Source organism: Balaenoptera ricei, chromosome 2 (genome assembly GCF_028023285.1).
Source record: "Balaenoptera ricei isolate mBalRic1 chromosome 2, mBalRic1.hap2, whole genome shotgun sequence".
In the NCBI taxonomy this organism is placed as follows: domain Eukaryota; kingdom Metazoa; phylum Chordata; class Mammalia; order Artiodactyla; family Balaenopteridae; genus Balaenoptera; species Balaenoptera ricei.
Genome location: NC_082640.1, coordinates 20,797,277 through 20,814,500, shown reverse-complemented (window position 1 = coordinate 20,814,500; position 17,224 = coordinate 20,797,277). Strand labels below are relative to the sequence as shown.

At 42.0% G+C, this 17,224-nt stretch overlaps 1 protein-coding gene across 1 annotated transcript; it reads left to right on the top strand.

The window, feature by feature from the left end:
• The first annotated feature begins 260 nt into the window (after positions 1-260).
• Positions 261-863, top strand: LOC132356283 (uncharacterized). Its single transcript, XM_059909184.1, is given in 3 exon segments — positions 261-297; positions 300-414; positions 416-863. Coding segments are annotated over 3 exon segments (600 nt in total).
• Positions 864-17,224: the final 16,361 nt, after the last annotated feature.

Below are 17,224 nucleotides of genomic sequence, written 5' to 3'. Positions count from 1 at the left end.
CCTGGCCGACCCCCGCCCCTTCCAGAGCCCCCGTTCACCGGTCGGCAGGTCCCCTCCCGCGCCGGCCCCGCCAGACCCTCCCCGCACGCCCCCTGCGCCCCCTACCCGGCGCCCGCCAACCTGCCAATCACACCCGCAGCACGCTGCCGTCCAGGTTCCAGGGGGTAGGGGCCAGGGCGGCCGCGCTCGTTTCCGGAGCCGGCCCCCCTGGAGGGCGGGGACGGGGAGCGCTGCTCCGTCCACCTCCCCTGGGGCCGGGAATGGCGGCGTCCGGCTCCCCGGGGCCAACTCCGAGTCCCTGCCTGGAGGAAACGCGCCGAGCCCCACCGCCGCCGGCCCCTGGCTGGGGGAGAGGAGAAAAAGAACTTACCTCCGGACGGTCCCGTCGGCGGAGGCAGCGCGGGGAGTCCCGGGGGCCCAGGAGGTCCCGGCGCGGCGGCGGCTACTGCAGTGCCCTCCGCCCCATTGTTTCCCTTCCAAGAGGATCCCGGCGAAGCCGAGCCCTGGAACCAGGAAGTTCCCCGGCGCGACACCTCCTGCCGCCGCTATGGAAACGGCCCCCGCCTCCCAGGGCGGCTTGCCCGGGACCCCGCCTCCGCGCCACCGGCCCCGCCCGCCTCACGGGCCGCTGCCAACCGACGCCGCTGCGGCCGCGGCCGCCGCCATCTTGGCGCGGCCCGGGCGGCCTCTTCCCGGCGGCACGTGGGCGCCGCTCCCGCGTTCCCGCCGGCCGCGGGGGCGCGCTGCCGGGTGCGGGCGCCGTTCCCCGGGATGCGCGGCCAGAAGCGGCGCCTGGAACCCCGAGGGAAGGCCCGGGCGGCACTGGAGAGCCAGGACCTGGAGCGGGGCTTCTTCATGTGTGAAGTGGCATAACAATAGTACCTGCCTCATAGGGTTGTTACCTGGAAGCAAGTGCATGGTACTTAGAAAGTGCAAAATTATCATTCATTCAATAAAATGGCACTGCTTGTGACCAAAGTCACATTTCTGTCTTTTTCCAGGAACTTAATCTAAGTGTTCAAATCACCACTTTAAATAGGCTACTGTGTAAGATCCCATTGCTGCTTGAGACTTCTGAAATGCTGATCTTTTGTCCCATATTTCTCTAGGTCAGCTTTCCTTTTTTAGATCATGGAAATTGTCAAGAGTTTTAATCTCCAGAATCGTCCATCAAGAGGTTCCATAAAAAGATGACTGATGTAAACTTTCCAATACTGTAATTAGCTGGCAGTTAAATGATTTATTCACTAGAAGCTAGCAAAGTTAGGGTGTGCAAATGACTAAAAGGCTTCCTGTCCTTGATTCCAGGAACTAGAATTACTAAAGCTGGCAACTCTGCATGGTGACTATTATCTCTCTTTTCCAGCTGCTGAAAACTGACACCAAGAAACTGGGTGCTGTGTGCACTATGGGAGAGGAGGGGAGGAAGGAGGCGGGGTCACGGCCTCTTCCAAAGGATGCAACCTTGAGAACCGTGCATAAGCTTAGGTCTCAAATGGTCTCTAAGGCTTCTCCTTCTAGCTCACAAATGTTGTGATCTCGTTTGTACACTCTTTAAGAAAATACAATGTATACTTCCCTTCGGGTCTTCCTTCATACATTTAAGCCAGATTTGTGAAGACCCGTGTTTAATGATCCTGATCCAAAAATAGTGGGACTTCCAGGGCGGTCCAGTGGTTAAGACTCCACGCTTCCACTGCAGGAAGCACGAGTTCGATCCCTGGTCAGGAAACTATCGATAAGATCCCGCATCCCGCATGGTGCAGCCAAAAACAAAAACAAAAAGCAAACAAAACAAAGCCATAAATAGCTTGATATATGAAATGAACTGGGGTAAAAACAGATCAGGAGCTGGCCGGACAGCAGGACTTTGGTAACTTTTTCAACACCCAGACACTTCTCCAAAAGTTATGGAATGCTCTGATTAGCGATCCCCCAGCTTGGGAAATTTTGAATTTCTGAAAGGCAGGAGCCCCCTCTCATACAGCCTTATAGCCCCCACTGGACCAGGAGATTGCTTTGCACATGGTAGGCCCTCAATAAACATTTATTGAATTAAATCACCATGTTTGTGGTTGTGCTCTCATCATTTCAGGAGGCCTTGGGGACCACAGAGACACGCAAGAGATGTTCTTCAAGGGACATCCTCGCAAACATCATAAACAAGAACCCTGAGTTACTAGTTAATGAGTTAATGGGATTTTGGATGAACAACCTCAGCCCCAGGCTTATTTGGCAAAACGAAGTGGAAATTTCAGATATGTTTTTCCATAAATTTTATGGGTAATTTTTTGAAAACTTTACTTTGGACCTAATTATGAGCACCACTGACTCAATTTTATACTACAATAATAGCATGATTAAGGTTCAGAAAAACCCACATTTTCCCCAAGTCAAAGTGTCACGAATGAATTGTGTCACCTCAGTATAAAACCTGTATTTGGAGGGAGGGAGATGCAAGAGGGAAGAGAAATGGGAACATATTGTATATGTATAACTGATTCACTTTGTTATAAAGCAGAAGCTAACACACTATTGTAAGGCAATTATACTTCAATAAAGATGTTAAAAAAAAAAAAAAAAAAAAAAACCTGTATTTGTTCTTAGGTATACCTTTAGGGGCTTCCCAGAATTTTTTTTTATTAACCGTCTTAGAGCTATTGTTAAACCGTAAACACAAAGTTTTGTCTTTATATCCCTAGCATAGTGCTTGACACGTGGTAGGCATGCAAATTCACTTATCTATGGCATATGATAAATATATAGAATTTATGTCAATGATTAGCAAGGAAATAAAGATAGAATCATTTTTCCTCTAAATCAGGGATGGGCAAACTTTTTCTTAAAGGGGAAAGATAATGAACATGAGAGCAGCCATAGACAATATGTAAAAGAATAAGTGTGCCTGTATTCCACTAGAAATTTATCATGGAAATAGGTGGATTTGACCCACAGGGCATATTTTACCAACCCCCTAAATAATTATATTTAGATTATGCTCACTCCACTTTTATATTCATTTCAATAAAATGTCAGATATTAACTGAAGAAAGTGTAAAAGCTTGATATCCATAAAGCACCAAAAAGTTAAAAAAAAAAAAAAGTATGGAGTAACAGTTTATGTTACCAATTAAAATATTTCAAAACTAACAAAGGTTTAGAACTATGTCTCACACATTATGATGGAATAAGATAGGTGGATATTTGCATTTCATTTTTGCAAAAGTTATGCATTATGCTAATGAAAAAAAACTTAAAATGTTGCCAAAGGTAAAAGTATATGTTTAAATCCTCAGGATGCCATAATAGCTAAGGCCAGCAGTACAATTTGTGGTGAGAACAGAAGAACATAGGACATAGTGGGAAAAAAATCTCCAAAGCAAATCATACATCCTTCACTATCATCTTCAGAATATGGATGAAAGGGTGCGTTCCTAGAGTCTCCTGTAAATTGAGAATTTGAAATGTGAACCCATGGCTATTGGATCCATTTAATTTTTTTTAAATGAGGGTAAGCAGATAGCTCCCTAGTGGGGGGAGTTTTTTTTTTTTAGTAAAGCTGTGGAAAGCCTTGCAGGCACATTGTCATGCTCACCAGCAGTAGTACTTTCTGAAATCTCATAAGGAGCCAGGGCTCTTCCATTGGTTAGGAAAGTCAGCTCCAGTGACACTGTGTATAATTGTGCTTCATTGTTGAAAACAACTCGGGCCAGTCAATACCTGGGTACCCAGTATAAGTGAAAAAGCAACAACTAATCAACAACCACATCCACAATGCTCATACTGAAAAGTTATCCTTTGGTTTAAAAGAGAAGTTATTGATTGCACAGCAAGGAAGGAGAGTCCATGGCACGACTGTGAACCCCATAAAACTGTATGCAAGATGCTGTGTACACAGTTTGTTCCTTATAACTATGTGGGGTCGTCTTGTTTTTTTACTGGTATACTTGGGTTTTTTCTGTCTATCTTAAAAATGGACATGCTGTGAGACTGGGGAACGGATCTGTCTTCTTCCCTACTTTATCCCTTAGTCCAGATCAGTGTCTGATACAGAATGAGCTTTCTCTAAATAATTGTAGAAGGAATGAAGGAAGGGGAGGAGGAAAGGGGGAAGGGAGAGAGGGAGGAAAGAATGAAGGAAGGAACAAAGGTATACAAATATACATTTTTCCTATATAATATTGTACATCACCTCTACTTCAATTTTTAAAAATACATTTATTTTCTGGGCAAAATATTTCCTAACTTTTCCATGTGCTCCAAAGGGTCTGTGACTCAAAGGGGAAAAAATGTAGGAATGATTTGTTTTCAACTACAAAGGCTGCCTCTCATTATCTCCTCTGCTCTTTGGTTCACAAGCCAACCTGCTCCTGATTACACACCAGAATGGTTGTCATGGTTTGCCAGAGACCTATATTGATGTCATAGCATTTGAAAAGCATCTCCTTATGTTTTTATAGCTTTAGAGAATTTCTTCTGTCTGCTCAACTTAGAGTTTCCATACTTCAACTCTCTGTTTGACCACCTTTTAGATATCATTCATGCCATTTATTTGTTTTTTATTTGTCTCATCAAGCAGAGTTGTGTTAAAAAGTATTCTAAGATATGGAAAAAAATTGAAGTACAATTTCAAGGCATTTTTGTCTCCGTTGAAGGGCGATAAAACTTTTGCCTCTGTGTATGTGATTTTTGAATTTACTTTTAAACTCTGTACACATAAATCTATATACATTGTCTGAGAGCTGGATTTCAAAGATGACCCCCCAGTGAACCATGCCTCACTATCCACATCCTTTTATGCTCTCCTCCTCTTGAATCTGGGCTGGACCTGTGACTCACTGTTGACAAAAATAATCAGGTGGAAGTGATGTTAAGTGATTTATAAGGCTAGATCATAAGAAGTCTTACTGCTTCCACCTGGGTCTCTGGAATACTTATCTTTGATGGGCTCCCTCCCAGCTCAGCCATCATGCTGAAAGAAGCCCAAGCCACACAGAGAGGCCACACATAGGTGGTCTGAATGACAACTCTGGCTGAGCCCCCAGCATTGACTGCTAGCCATGTGGGTGCCCCATCTTGGACATCCAGCACAGTCAAGCCTTCAAGATGTCTTGAGCCCCAACTGTGCAACCCCATGAGAAACCCCAAATGAGGACATCTCAGTCAATCCACAGAACCCACAGAACCAGGAGAGCAATAATAAATTATTTTAAGCCATTGAGTTTAGGGTGGTTTTTTACCCACTTACAGATAACTGGAATAAATTGATTAAAAATAAAATGTTAAAGCTATACTTAGATATATTTTAGCTAAAACCTTAATAAGTAAATAGCTTTATCAAGATTAACAGAAATGCTGTATTAGAAGGTCCAGTTGTAGAAGAATGAGGTGAGCTGTAAGAGATCCTAACGTATTCCGATCACGCTTTTCACTACTAAGTTGCCGATTTTGTCTGGTTCTTTCCTTTGAAGTGGGGTGATGTTGCTGGGTGCTGTGAAAGAACACAGTGACCTTAACCTTTTGGTGTCTGCAAAGTAAATATATTCACAATTACATTTGACTTAAATAGATATGAAATAGTCTTTGCCCACATGCTTTGGCTAAAAAAGGAAAGAAGGAGTGGTCACAAGGAGCCAGACCAAAGACTCAATTAAAATAAAACAAGGGATGGAAAAAAAATTTTTTTATCTGCTCAGTTTATCTTTTCTATTTGCTAATATTTTATTTAAAATGCAGGTCCAGGGGAATTCTCTGGCAGTCCAGTGGTTAGGACTCCATGCTTTCACTGCTGAGGGCCCGGGTTCAATCCCTGGTCAGGGAACTAAGATCCCACAAGCCGCGTGGGGCAGCAAAAAAAAAAAAATATCAGGTCTGTAATTCCTAATCTGTAATTTTGGAATCCACAAAGCTCTGAAAACCAAAAGTTTTTTTTCCTAAATAATTTGCCATCTAAACTCGTTGGGTAGCAACTGCACTTTCCTTTGGCTATTTATGATGGTCTTTACCTTATGTAATATGAACACTCACTTCATCGCAGAACAGTTAGTGTGTTTGATTACAAGGTCCTGTCCCAGATCCCGCTTAGGCTGCCCCCCTCAAGTAACATGCAGTATATGTGCTGTGTCACCCTTGAAACTGACACTTCTTGTTTCAGACCTGAAGTTGACTTTATTGACGACCTAAAGTAAACTTTTTTTGCAGGGGGAAGGGCAGTCTACCGCGGAGTCATTGAGGAATCTCTGGATTCAGACAGCTTGAGTTCAAACCCCAACTCCACCGCTGGCCACCTCTGAGACCTGGGTTAGTGTGCAGCCCTCTGCCTCAGTTTCCTCCCCTGCAGAATGAGGACAGCAATAGAAACTACCTCATGGGGTTGGCTTAGAGGACTAAGTGAGATTATGCATGCAGAATGCTTAGCCCAATGACTAGTAGTAAACACTCAAAAAATGTTCACTCTTTGTATTATTATTAAACGTAAGCTTTTCATAAATTCAATGAAATAAATAATATCTCAGTTAGGATTCAGTGAGGGAAAAAGAAACTACTCCAGGTATTACCAGCAGAAAGATATTGAATATTTAACCCATGAAATCAGATGTGTACAAAGGCTTTGGAAGGAGTGGATGGGTGAAGGTTGAGAATGACCCTCCACTAACTTTCAGGTTATTCCACGTCAGCTATGGACCCAATGTCAGGAAGCTGCTGCACCCAGAGATCAGATATTGCAGGAAATGACAGGAAATCATGGCCAATGTCACAGCTGCCCTGCGGCTTAGAAGCTGGTGACCGTCAGGGGCACTCTTTGGTGCCTAGCTTCACTGCAAAAATTTATGTCTGTCAAACCCTCGTGTCAGCTGCTCCTGGAGGAAGAATGGCATGGTCCTTATGCTGTTCAAATCTCGAGTGCATCTCACGGGCAGAACCTAAACCTTATCAGAACTTGCTGGCAAAGGACTCTGGGAAATGCAGCCCTTAGATCAGGCAATACCCAACATAAACAGTAATTTAATAACAATAATTTACATTTGTAAAGCACTTGCCATAAAAGCTCTGTGAGGTAGGCAGGCACAGTAGCACAAGGGGCTAAGTGATGTGTCTGGAGTTGCACGGGTAGGGAGAGACTCGGGTCCTTATATTCGAAATCTAGAGAATGTGTCTTTATGCTGGTGTGTCCTATTTAATCATCTGGGTTCTACTTTATCCCTTAAATCTTCATACCATTTATATTATTATTGACTCACATTTCTACTTAGATCAATGTAAAGAGGAAATTTTGCATCACTATGTAAAGTAGAATGCAATCACTAAAGTAGAAAACAGATGTCACATGACATAAACAGAAGATAAAAGTAAAAAAGAACACACTGAAAACAATGATATTAAAACCGCTAGAGGGCTTCCCTGGTGGCGCAGTGGTTGAGAATCTGCCTGCGAATGCAGGGGACACGGGTTCGAGCCCTGGTCTGGGAAGATCCCATATGCCGCGGAGCAACTGGGCCCGTGAGCCACAACTACTGAGCCTGCGCGTCTGGAGCCTGTGCTCCGCAACAAGAGAGGCCGCGATACTGAGAGGCCCGCGCACCGCGATGAAGAGTGGCCCCCGCTTGCCGCAACTAGAGAAAGCCCTAGCACAGAAACGAAGACCCCACATAGCAACCAATCAATTAAATAAATAAATCTTTAAAAAAAAAAAAAAAAAAAAAACCGCTAGAATAACACTGCCCAGAGGGCTCTGAGCCTGAAGCCTGCTCTCTCTTTGTTGTAAAGGGAGATTAGCATGTACTAGAGACATTAAATGTACTAACAGCAAACATCCTAGCACCAAATTGAGACTGTCACTGATATATTCACATGGACTAAAAGGTGACTGAAATCTCAGTAAAGAATTTAAATTTCTCACTACGCAAGGCAATGTTATTTAAAGCCTTGTCCGTCTTACCTGCCATCAATAGAACACAACCCACACTTTGGGTAACACTGCCTTCTGCCATATCAATACTGAAAGTTTAGCTGAGAATCCAGGTATTTATTTATTCAATTTTGAAAACTACTTCATAGCTGAGTATTAAATGCATGTCAGTATGTTTTACTCCTACTGACTCACTCATACAAGATTTTTGGATGCGGTTGAGGTGAAATTCACATAACATAAAATTAACCATTTTAAAGTGAACAATTTAGTAACATTTAGTGCATTAACGATGTTGTACAATCACCACCCCTATGTAGTTCCAAAACGTTTCCATCACCCCAAAAAGAAACTCAGTACCCATTAAGCAGTTACTCTCCATTTGCTGTCTTCCCAACCCCCAGCAACCACTAATCTGCTTTCTGTCCCTATGGATTTACACCAGATATTTCATATAAATGGAATGGAATCATACAATACATGAGCTTTGTCTCTGTCTTCTTTCACTTAGTATGAGGTTCATACATGTTATAGCATGTGTCACTACTTCATTCCTTTTTATGGCTGAATAACATTCCACTGTGGGGATATACCACAATTTGTTTACCCATTCATCCATTGATAGACATTTGGTTGGTCTCTACTTTTTGACTTGTACATAGTGCTGCTATAAGCATGTGCTACATGAATTTGTTTCAGTACCTACTTTTCCATTATTTTAGATATATACTTAGGAGTGGAATAGCTGGGTCGTATGGTTGATCTGGGTTTAACTTTTTGAGGAACTGCCAAACAGTCTTCCATAGCGGCTGCACCATTTTATACTCCCACAGCAATACACAGGGATTCCAATTTCTCCATATCCCTGCCAACACTTGTTTTCTACTTTTGTGATTATAGCCATCCTCGTGAGTAAGAAGTGGTGTCTCGTGGTTTTGATTTGCATTTCCCTAACGACTAATGATTCTGAGCATCTCTTCATGTGCTCGTTGGCCATTTGTAAGTCTTCTTTGGAGAAAAGTTTACTCAATCCCTTTGCCCATTTAAAAACTTGGGTTGTTTGTCTTTTTATCTTGGAATTGTAAGAGTTCTTTATGTATTCTGACCCTTCTCAGATATATGATTTGCAAATACTTTCTCCCATTCTGTAGGTTGCCTTTTCACTTAATTGATAATATCCTTTGATGGACAAAAGTATTCAGTTTTGATGAAGTCCAATTTATCTACTTTTTTCTCTTACTGTTCTGCTTTTAGTGTCCTATTGCCTAATCCAAGGTCATGGATATTTACCCTTATGTTTTCTTCTACGAGTTTTATGTTTGAGTTTTTATATTTATAAAAGAATTTTAAACCACACTATAAATTTTTCATAGAAATAAGGTAAATCCTTTGACCAAAATTAACTCTATAACCACTGAAATTTACTCAGCCTTAAGAGACTCATTTGTTTCTTTAATAAATGAGTTTGTTTAGCCATGACTATAGACAAGTCATTGTACAGATATTGTACAGATTGTACAGATATCTATAGGAGAAATATATATATATATGGAGTTAGGCTTCTTCCCACATGGGGAAGGTATGGTTCTCACATGGAAAATTGGGCCAGTGAGAAAGAAAAGAGGAATGGCTATGGTGGGTCATCACAACATTCACCAGGTAATCTTACAGGCGTCATAACAGAGGAGATGGGATTTGACCTGGTCAGAGGGAATCTAATAGCAGAAGAGTTTGGAGGTCCATTTTTAAAAATAAAGAATAATCATCCATTTTAGCTGGATCACTGGTGTTAGGTGAAAATTAGTAATCCTAGGAGCACAACTTGAGAGCATATCATTATGGAGGACTTCAAATGCCTGCCTAAGGAGTTTAGACTTAATTCATTAAGCAGCAAAAAGGGGGGGGTGGTGGAAGGAGACCTATTCTCCAAAAAAAAAGAAAAAAAAAAGTTTCTCTAACTAAAACTGTATAGAGATGAAAGAATTAATCTTTAAAAAATTAAAAATTAAAAAAAAAATTTAAAGGGAATTCCCTGGCAGTCCAGTGGTTAGGACTCCTCACTTCCACTGCAGGGGCACAGGTTGGATCCCTGGTCAGGGAACTAAGATCCCCCATGCTGCCCAGCATGGCCAAAAAATAGAAAAAAAGAAAGAATTTAGAAAAATTCATCTTAATGCTAGGACTTGGTATTTGATAAGCTATTCATTTATGGAAAATCATTCATTCACTCATTCAATCAACAAATATTTGTTGAGTCCCTAATGTGTGCTGGGCACTGTGATGCCAAGAGCTGGTGATTCAATGATAAAAAAACAGAGCATCACCCTTGTGGCGGTCATAAGCCAATGGAGAATTTATACGTGATATCATCATGTCATCAGATTCTAATGTCTCATCTGCCTTTGAAAAGCATTGGTTAAACTCTCTTCTGGGCCAGAAGAGAGTTACAGCCACTGAATCACTCACAGCCAGTGGAAAGCAAGGTAAGAAAGCATTCAAATCATAGTTAACACACCTGACCGGGGGTAGCTCAGAGACCAACAATGTTCTCAAAATCTCCATGTCCCTTGCCAAGTTAATCCATTCCTATTGTGAGTCTTCTGAGTCTGGTTAATACTTCACTACAGAGAGGTCACTCTTTAGCCCTAAATGTGTGAAAGGACAGGAGCTACGTCTAAAGGTCTTCTATACCTCAAGCCCAACAGACTCACTCAAAAAATAGGTCACTCTTGCTTCACCGCCTTGTAAACCTAAATATTGTCATGTTAAAATCAAAGCAGAGACTGGATAATTAAGTTAAATTACCCATAATGTACTTGGAAGTTTCCTTCTTTTCTCTCTCCCACCCTTCCTCCCTTTTTTCAACAACACTTATTGAGCACTTACAAAGGGGCAGGACTTGAGAACAACAGCTACCAACGTCCCTTACCTGCCCACTCCCCATCCTTTAGTATGTGTCACTCCTTTCTTCCCTATGTTACCTGAGCTGGGAAGGATGCATGTGAAATTAAAACAATTCTCTTTCCAACCCAGAAAATGTAGCTTGCCTTGGTCCAGAAGTGAAACTGCCCAGCTTAAGTTTGCTATTAGAAGTCAAGTTTACATTTAAAGGAGAATGTATATAAAACATTGAAAGACCACGTACTGTATGATTCCAACTCTAAGACATTCTGGAAAAGGCAAAACTATGGCAACAGTAAAATGATCAGTGGTTGCCAGCAGCTAGGAGTAGGGAGGGATGAATAGCTGGAGCACAGAGGATTTTTAGGGCAGTGAAAATGCTGTATGATACTTTAATAATGGATACGTGACATTATACATTTGTTCAAACCCACAGAATATACAACACCAGGAGTGAACCTTAATGTAAAGTATGGACTCTTAGTGAGGATGCCGTGTCCATGTAGGTTCATCAATTGTAACAAATGTACCATCCGGTGAGGGATGTTGATCTTGGGAGAGGCAGTGTGTCTGGGTAGGAGGAGCAGGAGGCATATGGGAAATCTCTGCACCCTCCATTCAATTTTGCTGTGAACTTAAAACTGCTCTAAAAGATAAAGTCTATTTTTAAAAAAGCAATGAAAAAAAGGGGAGTTTACTAATTCAACCCATACTTATTAAGCACCTAGATGTGCCAAGTACTATACAAGTACTGTACATTATAGTATCAAAAATGAACAAGACACACATGGTTCCTGCCCTCACAGAACTTATATTAATGTGTTAATCAGATTCAGTGGTCAATTTTACTCTAAATAATGACGGTAATCATTGCTGTTATCCTGTCTTGTAGTACGAGTCGATACAAATGTGCCAGTAGAAAACTGGGCAACCACCAAGGTCCATGGCAAGGAAGTTCATGAAATATAGAAACACAGATGATGAATAACTGCCTGTTCTGCTTCACAAGTAATCAAACCTAAATTGAGGCCAGTAGAATGTAATTATTCATCTATCATATTGGCAAAGATTTTAAAACACCCAGAATATGTTGAGAATCTGGTGATATGGGTTGGCAGGAATGTAAACTGGTAGGATTTAACTAAAGGGCACTGTGGCAATATGTATTAGATTTTATAATGTAAATACAGTGGTCCAGTAATTTACTTTCTAGGCATTTTTTTTAAGTATTTAATCTCTTTTTTAAAAATATTTATTTATTTATTATTTTTGACTGTGTTGGGTCTTCGTTTCTGTGCGAGGGCTTTCTCTAGTTGCGGCAAGCGGGGGCCACTCTTCATCGCGGTGCGCGGGCCTCTCACTGTCTCGGTCTAGGCATATTTTTTAAGGAAATAACTCACATACAAAAAGGGCCCACAGAGATCTATGTATAAGGAGGCCGTTTATCACAGCCTTGTTTACAATATAAAAAAAATTGGAAGCCACCTCCATGCCAATAAAGAATTGGTTAAAATAGAGCAACCCATCTAATGGAATGCAATTCCATTAAAAACTATGTCCATCTACAGACTTGTGGTTGCCAGGGGCGAGGGGGAGTGGGGGAGGGATGGATTGGGAGTTTGGGATTAGCAGGTGCAAACTATTATATACAGAATGGATAAACAATAAGTTCCTACTGTATAGTACAGAGAACTATATTCAATATCCAGTAATAAACCATAATGGAAAAGAATATAAAAAAGAATATATATGTATAACTGAGTCACTTTGCTGTATACCAGAAATTAATACAATATTGTAAATCAACCATACTTCAATAAAATAAATTTTTAAAAAATTATGTCCATCTATATTTATTAACAATGGAAATATACCTTTCACTGACTTTTTAAAACTACATATATAGTATACTTTTTTTTTTTGGCCGCACCGCACAGCATGTGGGATCTTAGTTCCCCAACCAGGGATCAAACCCACGCCCCCTGCATTGGAAATGTGGAGTCTTAACCACTGGACTAATTTATTTTTGAATAAAATGTGTGAGACACATAGACCAAAGTGGGAAGGAAATCGTTGAAAACGTTGAGTGGTAATTTCTGGGTAATGATTACTGGAAATTTTCTTGTGTTTATACATTTTTACGTTTCCTGAATAATTTCTACAGCGAGCTTGTATTACTTTCAAAATCCTTTCCCCTCTAAAACTCTGCATTTTGTGAAATAAACATCCGGACATGTTACACCTATTTGCATGGGAATTTTCACTGAAGGAACAGTGTCTAAGGCAGTTTGGGGTCGGCTCTATGGGGAGAAGATGGGGGGCATGGAGAAGCTGGAGGAAGAGGACAGTCAAGGTCTAACCTACAGCCCAGACCCCCAGATTAGGGCTGAGCTTAATGGCAAGAGAGGCTGCAAGCAAGGACTGAAAGAGATGTTTTCCCAGGGGACACTGTGAGACAAAGAGGCATAAACAGTGTTACTTCAATGCCCAGATAGGGCACGTGGCAGGTGACCCTGAGTAAGACAAAGAGTCATTGTCCTCCATTCAGAGCAGCCAGAGGAGCAGTGAGGACCTATGGGAACATCCTACTATTGCGAGGCCAGAAAACTGGAGTGTTCCTTAGATGTGGCAACATGGAAAACCCGGATGCCTTAGCAAGAGTCAGCTCAGGAGAAGGGCGAAGCCAGGTCCGAAGGGAGGAGGGGTCCAGAGAGGATTTTCCAAGGTGGGAAACCTAAGAGCATGTTTCACTGCTGATAAAAGCATCCAGGAGCAGGAGAGGGGCTGATGATACAGGAGAGAAGGGGCTCTTCTTATTCCACTCACAGTCTAACACGATCTCATCCACACCGTGGTTTTAACTACTACCCGTATGGGAATGATCCAATTGCCACACTTGTAGCTGGAGCCCAGGCACACAGTGATTTATTAAATAAATGAAACTTTCTGCTGACCACCAGACCCACATAACTAACCCATCATATCCCTCCCAGCAACCCCTCTACTACTAACTTAATCACATACATACATGCACACACACAAACACACAGACACATACACACACACCATTCTTCCTTTGTATTCATATTCAATAAATGGCACCACCATCCACCTAATTGTCCAAGCCAACCACCTGGGCATCCTCCTTACTGCTCCCTCTCATCTGTCCCCATTTCCAACAAGTCAACAAGTGTAGATTCCATCTTCAGACAACTGCTGAATCTATTTCCTCCTCATCTATTCCCACCACCACTGTTTTGATTCAATCTCTCATCACTTTGTGTTTGGATTAATACAAATCTCTTCTTTATCTTCCATCCATTCTTCACTCCTTCCCACACAGCTATGCCTCACACTGTTAACAGCATGATTTGCCTATAATTTAAATCTGACCATGTCACTTACCTGCCCGTTCAGAGCTCCAAAACAAAGTTCACGGTGAACACTCAGTAAATGATTGACAGGCTGACTGAATAAAGGAATGACTGAACTCAGAGCAAGATGGTCAATCTTTTCCTCCTCTGGGATAACTTTGGGCTACTAATCCTTTATCATAATAAGCTAATCTCTGTTGGTATCCAGGCAAAGACTCAAAACAGGTATCCTTTGCCTGTTAATGTTCTTCCCAAGTTTTGTTACATGTTAGTTGTTCATTTTTTACTCTTCAGCAAGAAGTACAAGGGGAGTCCTGCAGTATATTATGTGGTCATGACAATTATTGTGTGGCTATAATGGAAGGCCCATAGTACCTACAACTGAAAAAAAGTCCTTTTGAAAAGTGGAGGGCTTCCCTGGTGGCGCAGTAGTTAAGAATCTGCCTGCCAGTGCAGGGGACACGGGTTCGAGCCCTAGTCCAGGAAGATCCCACATGCCGCGGAGCAACTAAGCCCATGCACCACAACTACTGAGTCTGCGCTCTGGAGCCCGCAAGCCACAACTACTGAGCCCGAGTGCCACAACTACTGAAGCCCACGCGCCTAGAGCCCGTGCTCCGCAACAAGAGAAGTCACTGCAATGAGAAACCTGCACACCGCAATGAAGAGTAGCCCCCTCTCGCCGCAACTACAGAAAGCCCGTGCTTAGCAACAAAGACCCAACACAGCCAAAAATAAATAAATTTTATTTTTTTAAAAAAGTGGAAAAATAAAAGACAGCTTTGGGAATTACATATCATGCATTTTTATGTTTGCTACCTGGGAGATACTAAGATCAACTATGCAATAAAATCCATTTCCAAGTAAAAGGAGGAACATCAACCAAAAAAAGTACTGAGGAGCAGCGAAAAGTACAAAAGAAGAGAGCTTTGAACAAAGCAAACCGTGCAAGGGCAATTTCATTTCCTTCTAGGATGAAGTGGAGGGTTCACTGATAAGGAGGAACCATGGCTATAATCTACAGCAGGGGTCCCCAACCCCCGGTAGTGGTCCGAGGCCTGTGGAACCGGGCAGCACAGCAGGAGGCGAGTGGCGAGCAAGCGAAGCTTCATCTGCCGCTCCCCATCGCTCCCTTTGGCTCACATTACTGCCTGAACCATCCCCCCACAACCCCCCGTCCATGGAAAACTTGTCTTCCATGTAACCAGTCCCTGATGCCAAAAAGGTTGGGGACCGCTGATCCACAGCACCTTTCTTCAATAAAGATTCCCACGTGGCATTATCCTCAAGAAGCTGAGAAGATGCAGCTCAGTCAAAGAATGGCTAATGACATATATGTATATATTGTGATACCAGCATCAAGCCACTTCTCAAAGAATACCAAATATACTCTTTTTGACAAAGAAAATGTTAAGATCCACCTTTTCCAACGTTGCAAAATCTAGGACCAAGAAGCAAATCGATATAGAAACCCTCTTTTCATTTTCATTACATCAATGGCCAAAATATAACAAAATTTGCTCTGGTAGACAGACTCAAAATGGCAGTTGATGTTATAGATAATGACCAGTGATAATCTTTCTACACTGTGTACGTATTTGGGTATAAACTGTGAGTGTCTTTGACTAAATAGAGGATATACAAATAAAACTATTAATAAGACATAATTACGTTGAGGTTAAAGAGAATGTTGTCACTTGTTTCAGCAGCAGGGAAGCTTGTGTATTTAATATTGGAGTCTTTGTTATCCTTCCTCAAAAAATTAATAATAGTAAGAATAATCTAAAAAGGCATTTTAAGAGAAACACTTGGAATACAATTTTTTAAATATATATTTTTTAAAAACACAAATATAAGGGATTTCTGTCTCCCTAATCTCTGAGAGATGTTCCTTATGAGGACAAGATGCTGACAATGGAGAACTTGCCTCTGCACCTGAGTTTCATTTCCACTTGGGGTTTGCTCAGTGGGTGTGACAGTCGTTAGTGATGCTTAAAAAATATTTCTGGCCCTCTGCCTCCCAGACATATGGTAGGATTTCTTCCTAGCCCCCTTGGGTTGAGTGGGGTCATTCTGGCTAATGAGTTGTGAACAGAATGTGACATATGTAACTTCTGTGTGAAACACATGATTGCTAGTGTGAGACCCTTCACAGCACACGTTCCCTCTGCCACAACAACCAGCAAAGCAGTGCTCCAGATGCTGGGTGCCCCATCAGCCTGACTTACAACAAATGCAGAGTGGAACCCCCAGTTGTCCAGCAGTAGGAGTGTAGCATGAGCAAGAACTAAATCTTAGTTTTAGCCATGGGAATTTTGGAGTTATTTGTTAGTGCAGCCAAGTCTAGCCTATCCTGACTAATCACAGTGAGATTATTACTATCACTAACGCCCTTACCCTCATTATTAATTTTCCCTTAACCCAAGAACCCCACATTGACAAAAATTCTTTCTTAGGTTTCTGTTGACTTAGCTGATAGACACTGGAACTTTTGAAATGGCATTAATAAATACAATGGGGGAAAAGAAGGGGCAGAACACAAAGGCTCAGAACATGAGCCAAGAGACAAACTAAATGGGTTCTGCCACTGCTATGCTGTAGGATCCTGGACAAGTTACATCATCTCCCCAAGCCTCAGTTTCCTCAACAATGAAATGAGAGATGATAATAACAGAACCTATCTTATTGGATTGTTTTAAATTCTCAATAAATTCCTATTAAAAAAAAGATACCTTCTCAGCGGGGTCGGGGGGGGGCCTTCCTCACCCATTGTCATAGCTTAGGTTCCCACAGAAAACAGAATCTGAGAAAGATGCTTTTGTGTGCATACTTCGTTGGGGATTGTGACCCCAGGGATCAGAAGAGGAAGGGAGGAAGGAGGCAAAGCAGGGCAGAGGGGAGAGCCAACACAAAGATGCAAGGTTGCATTATGAAGTTGGTGACTTGTTACTTGGTTCTATAGGACCAACTGAGATGTATTTCTAAATGTCCCTCAGGACTTCTACACCCATCTGGGGTGGAGGAGAAAGGAGGAAGCATG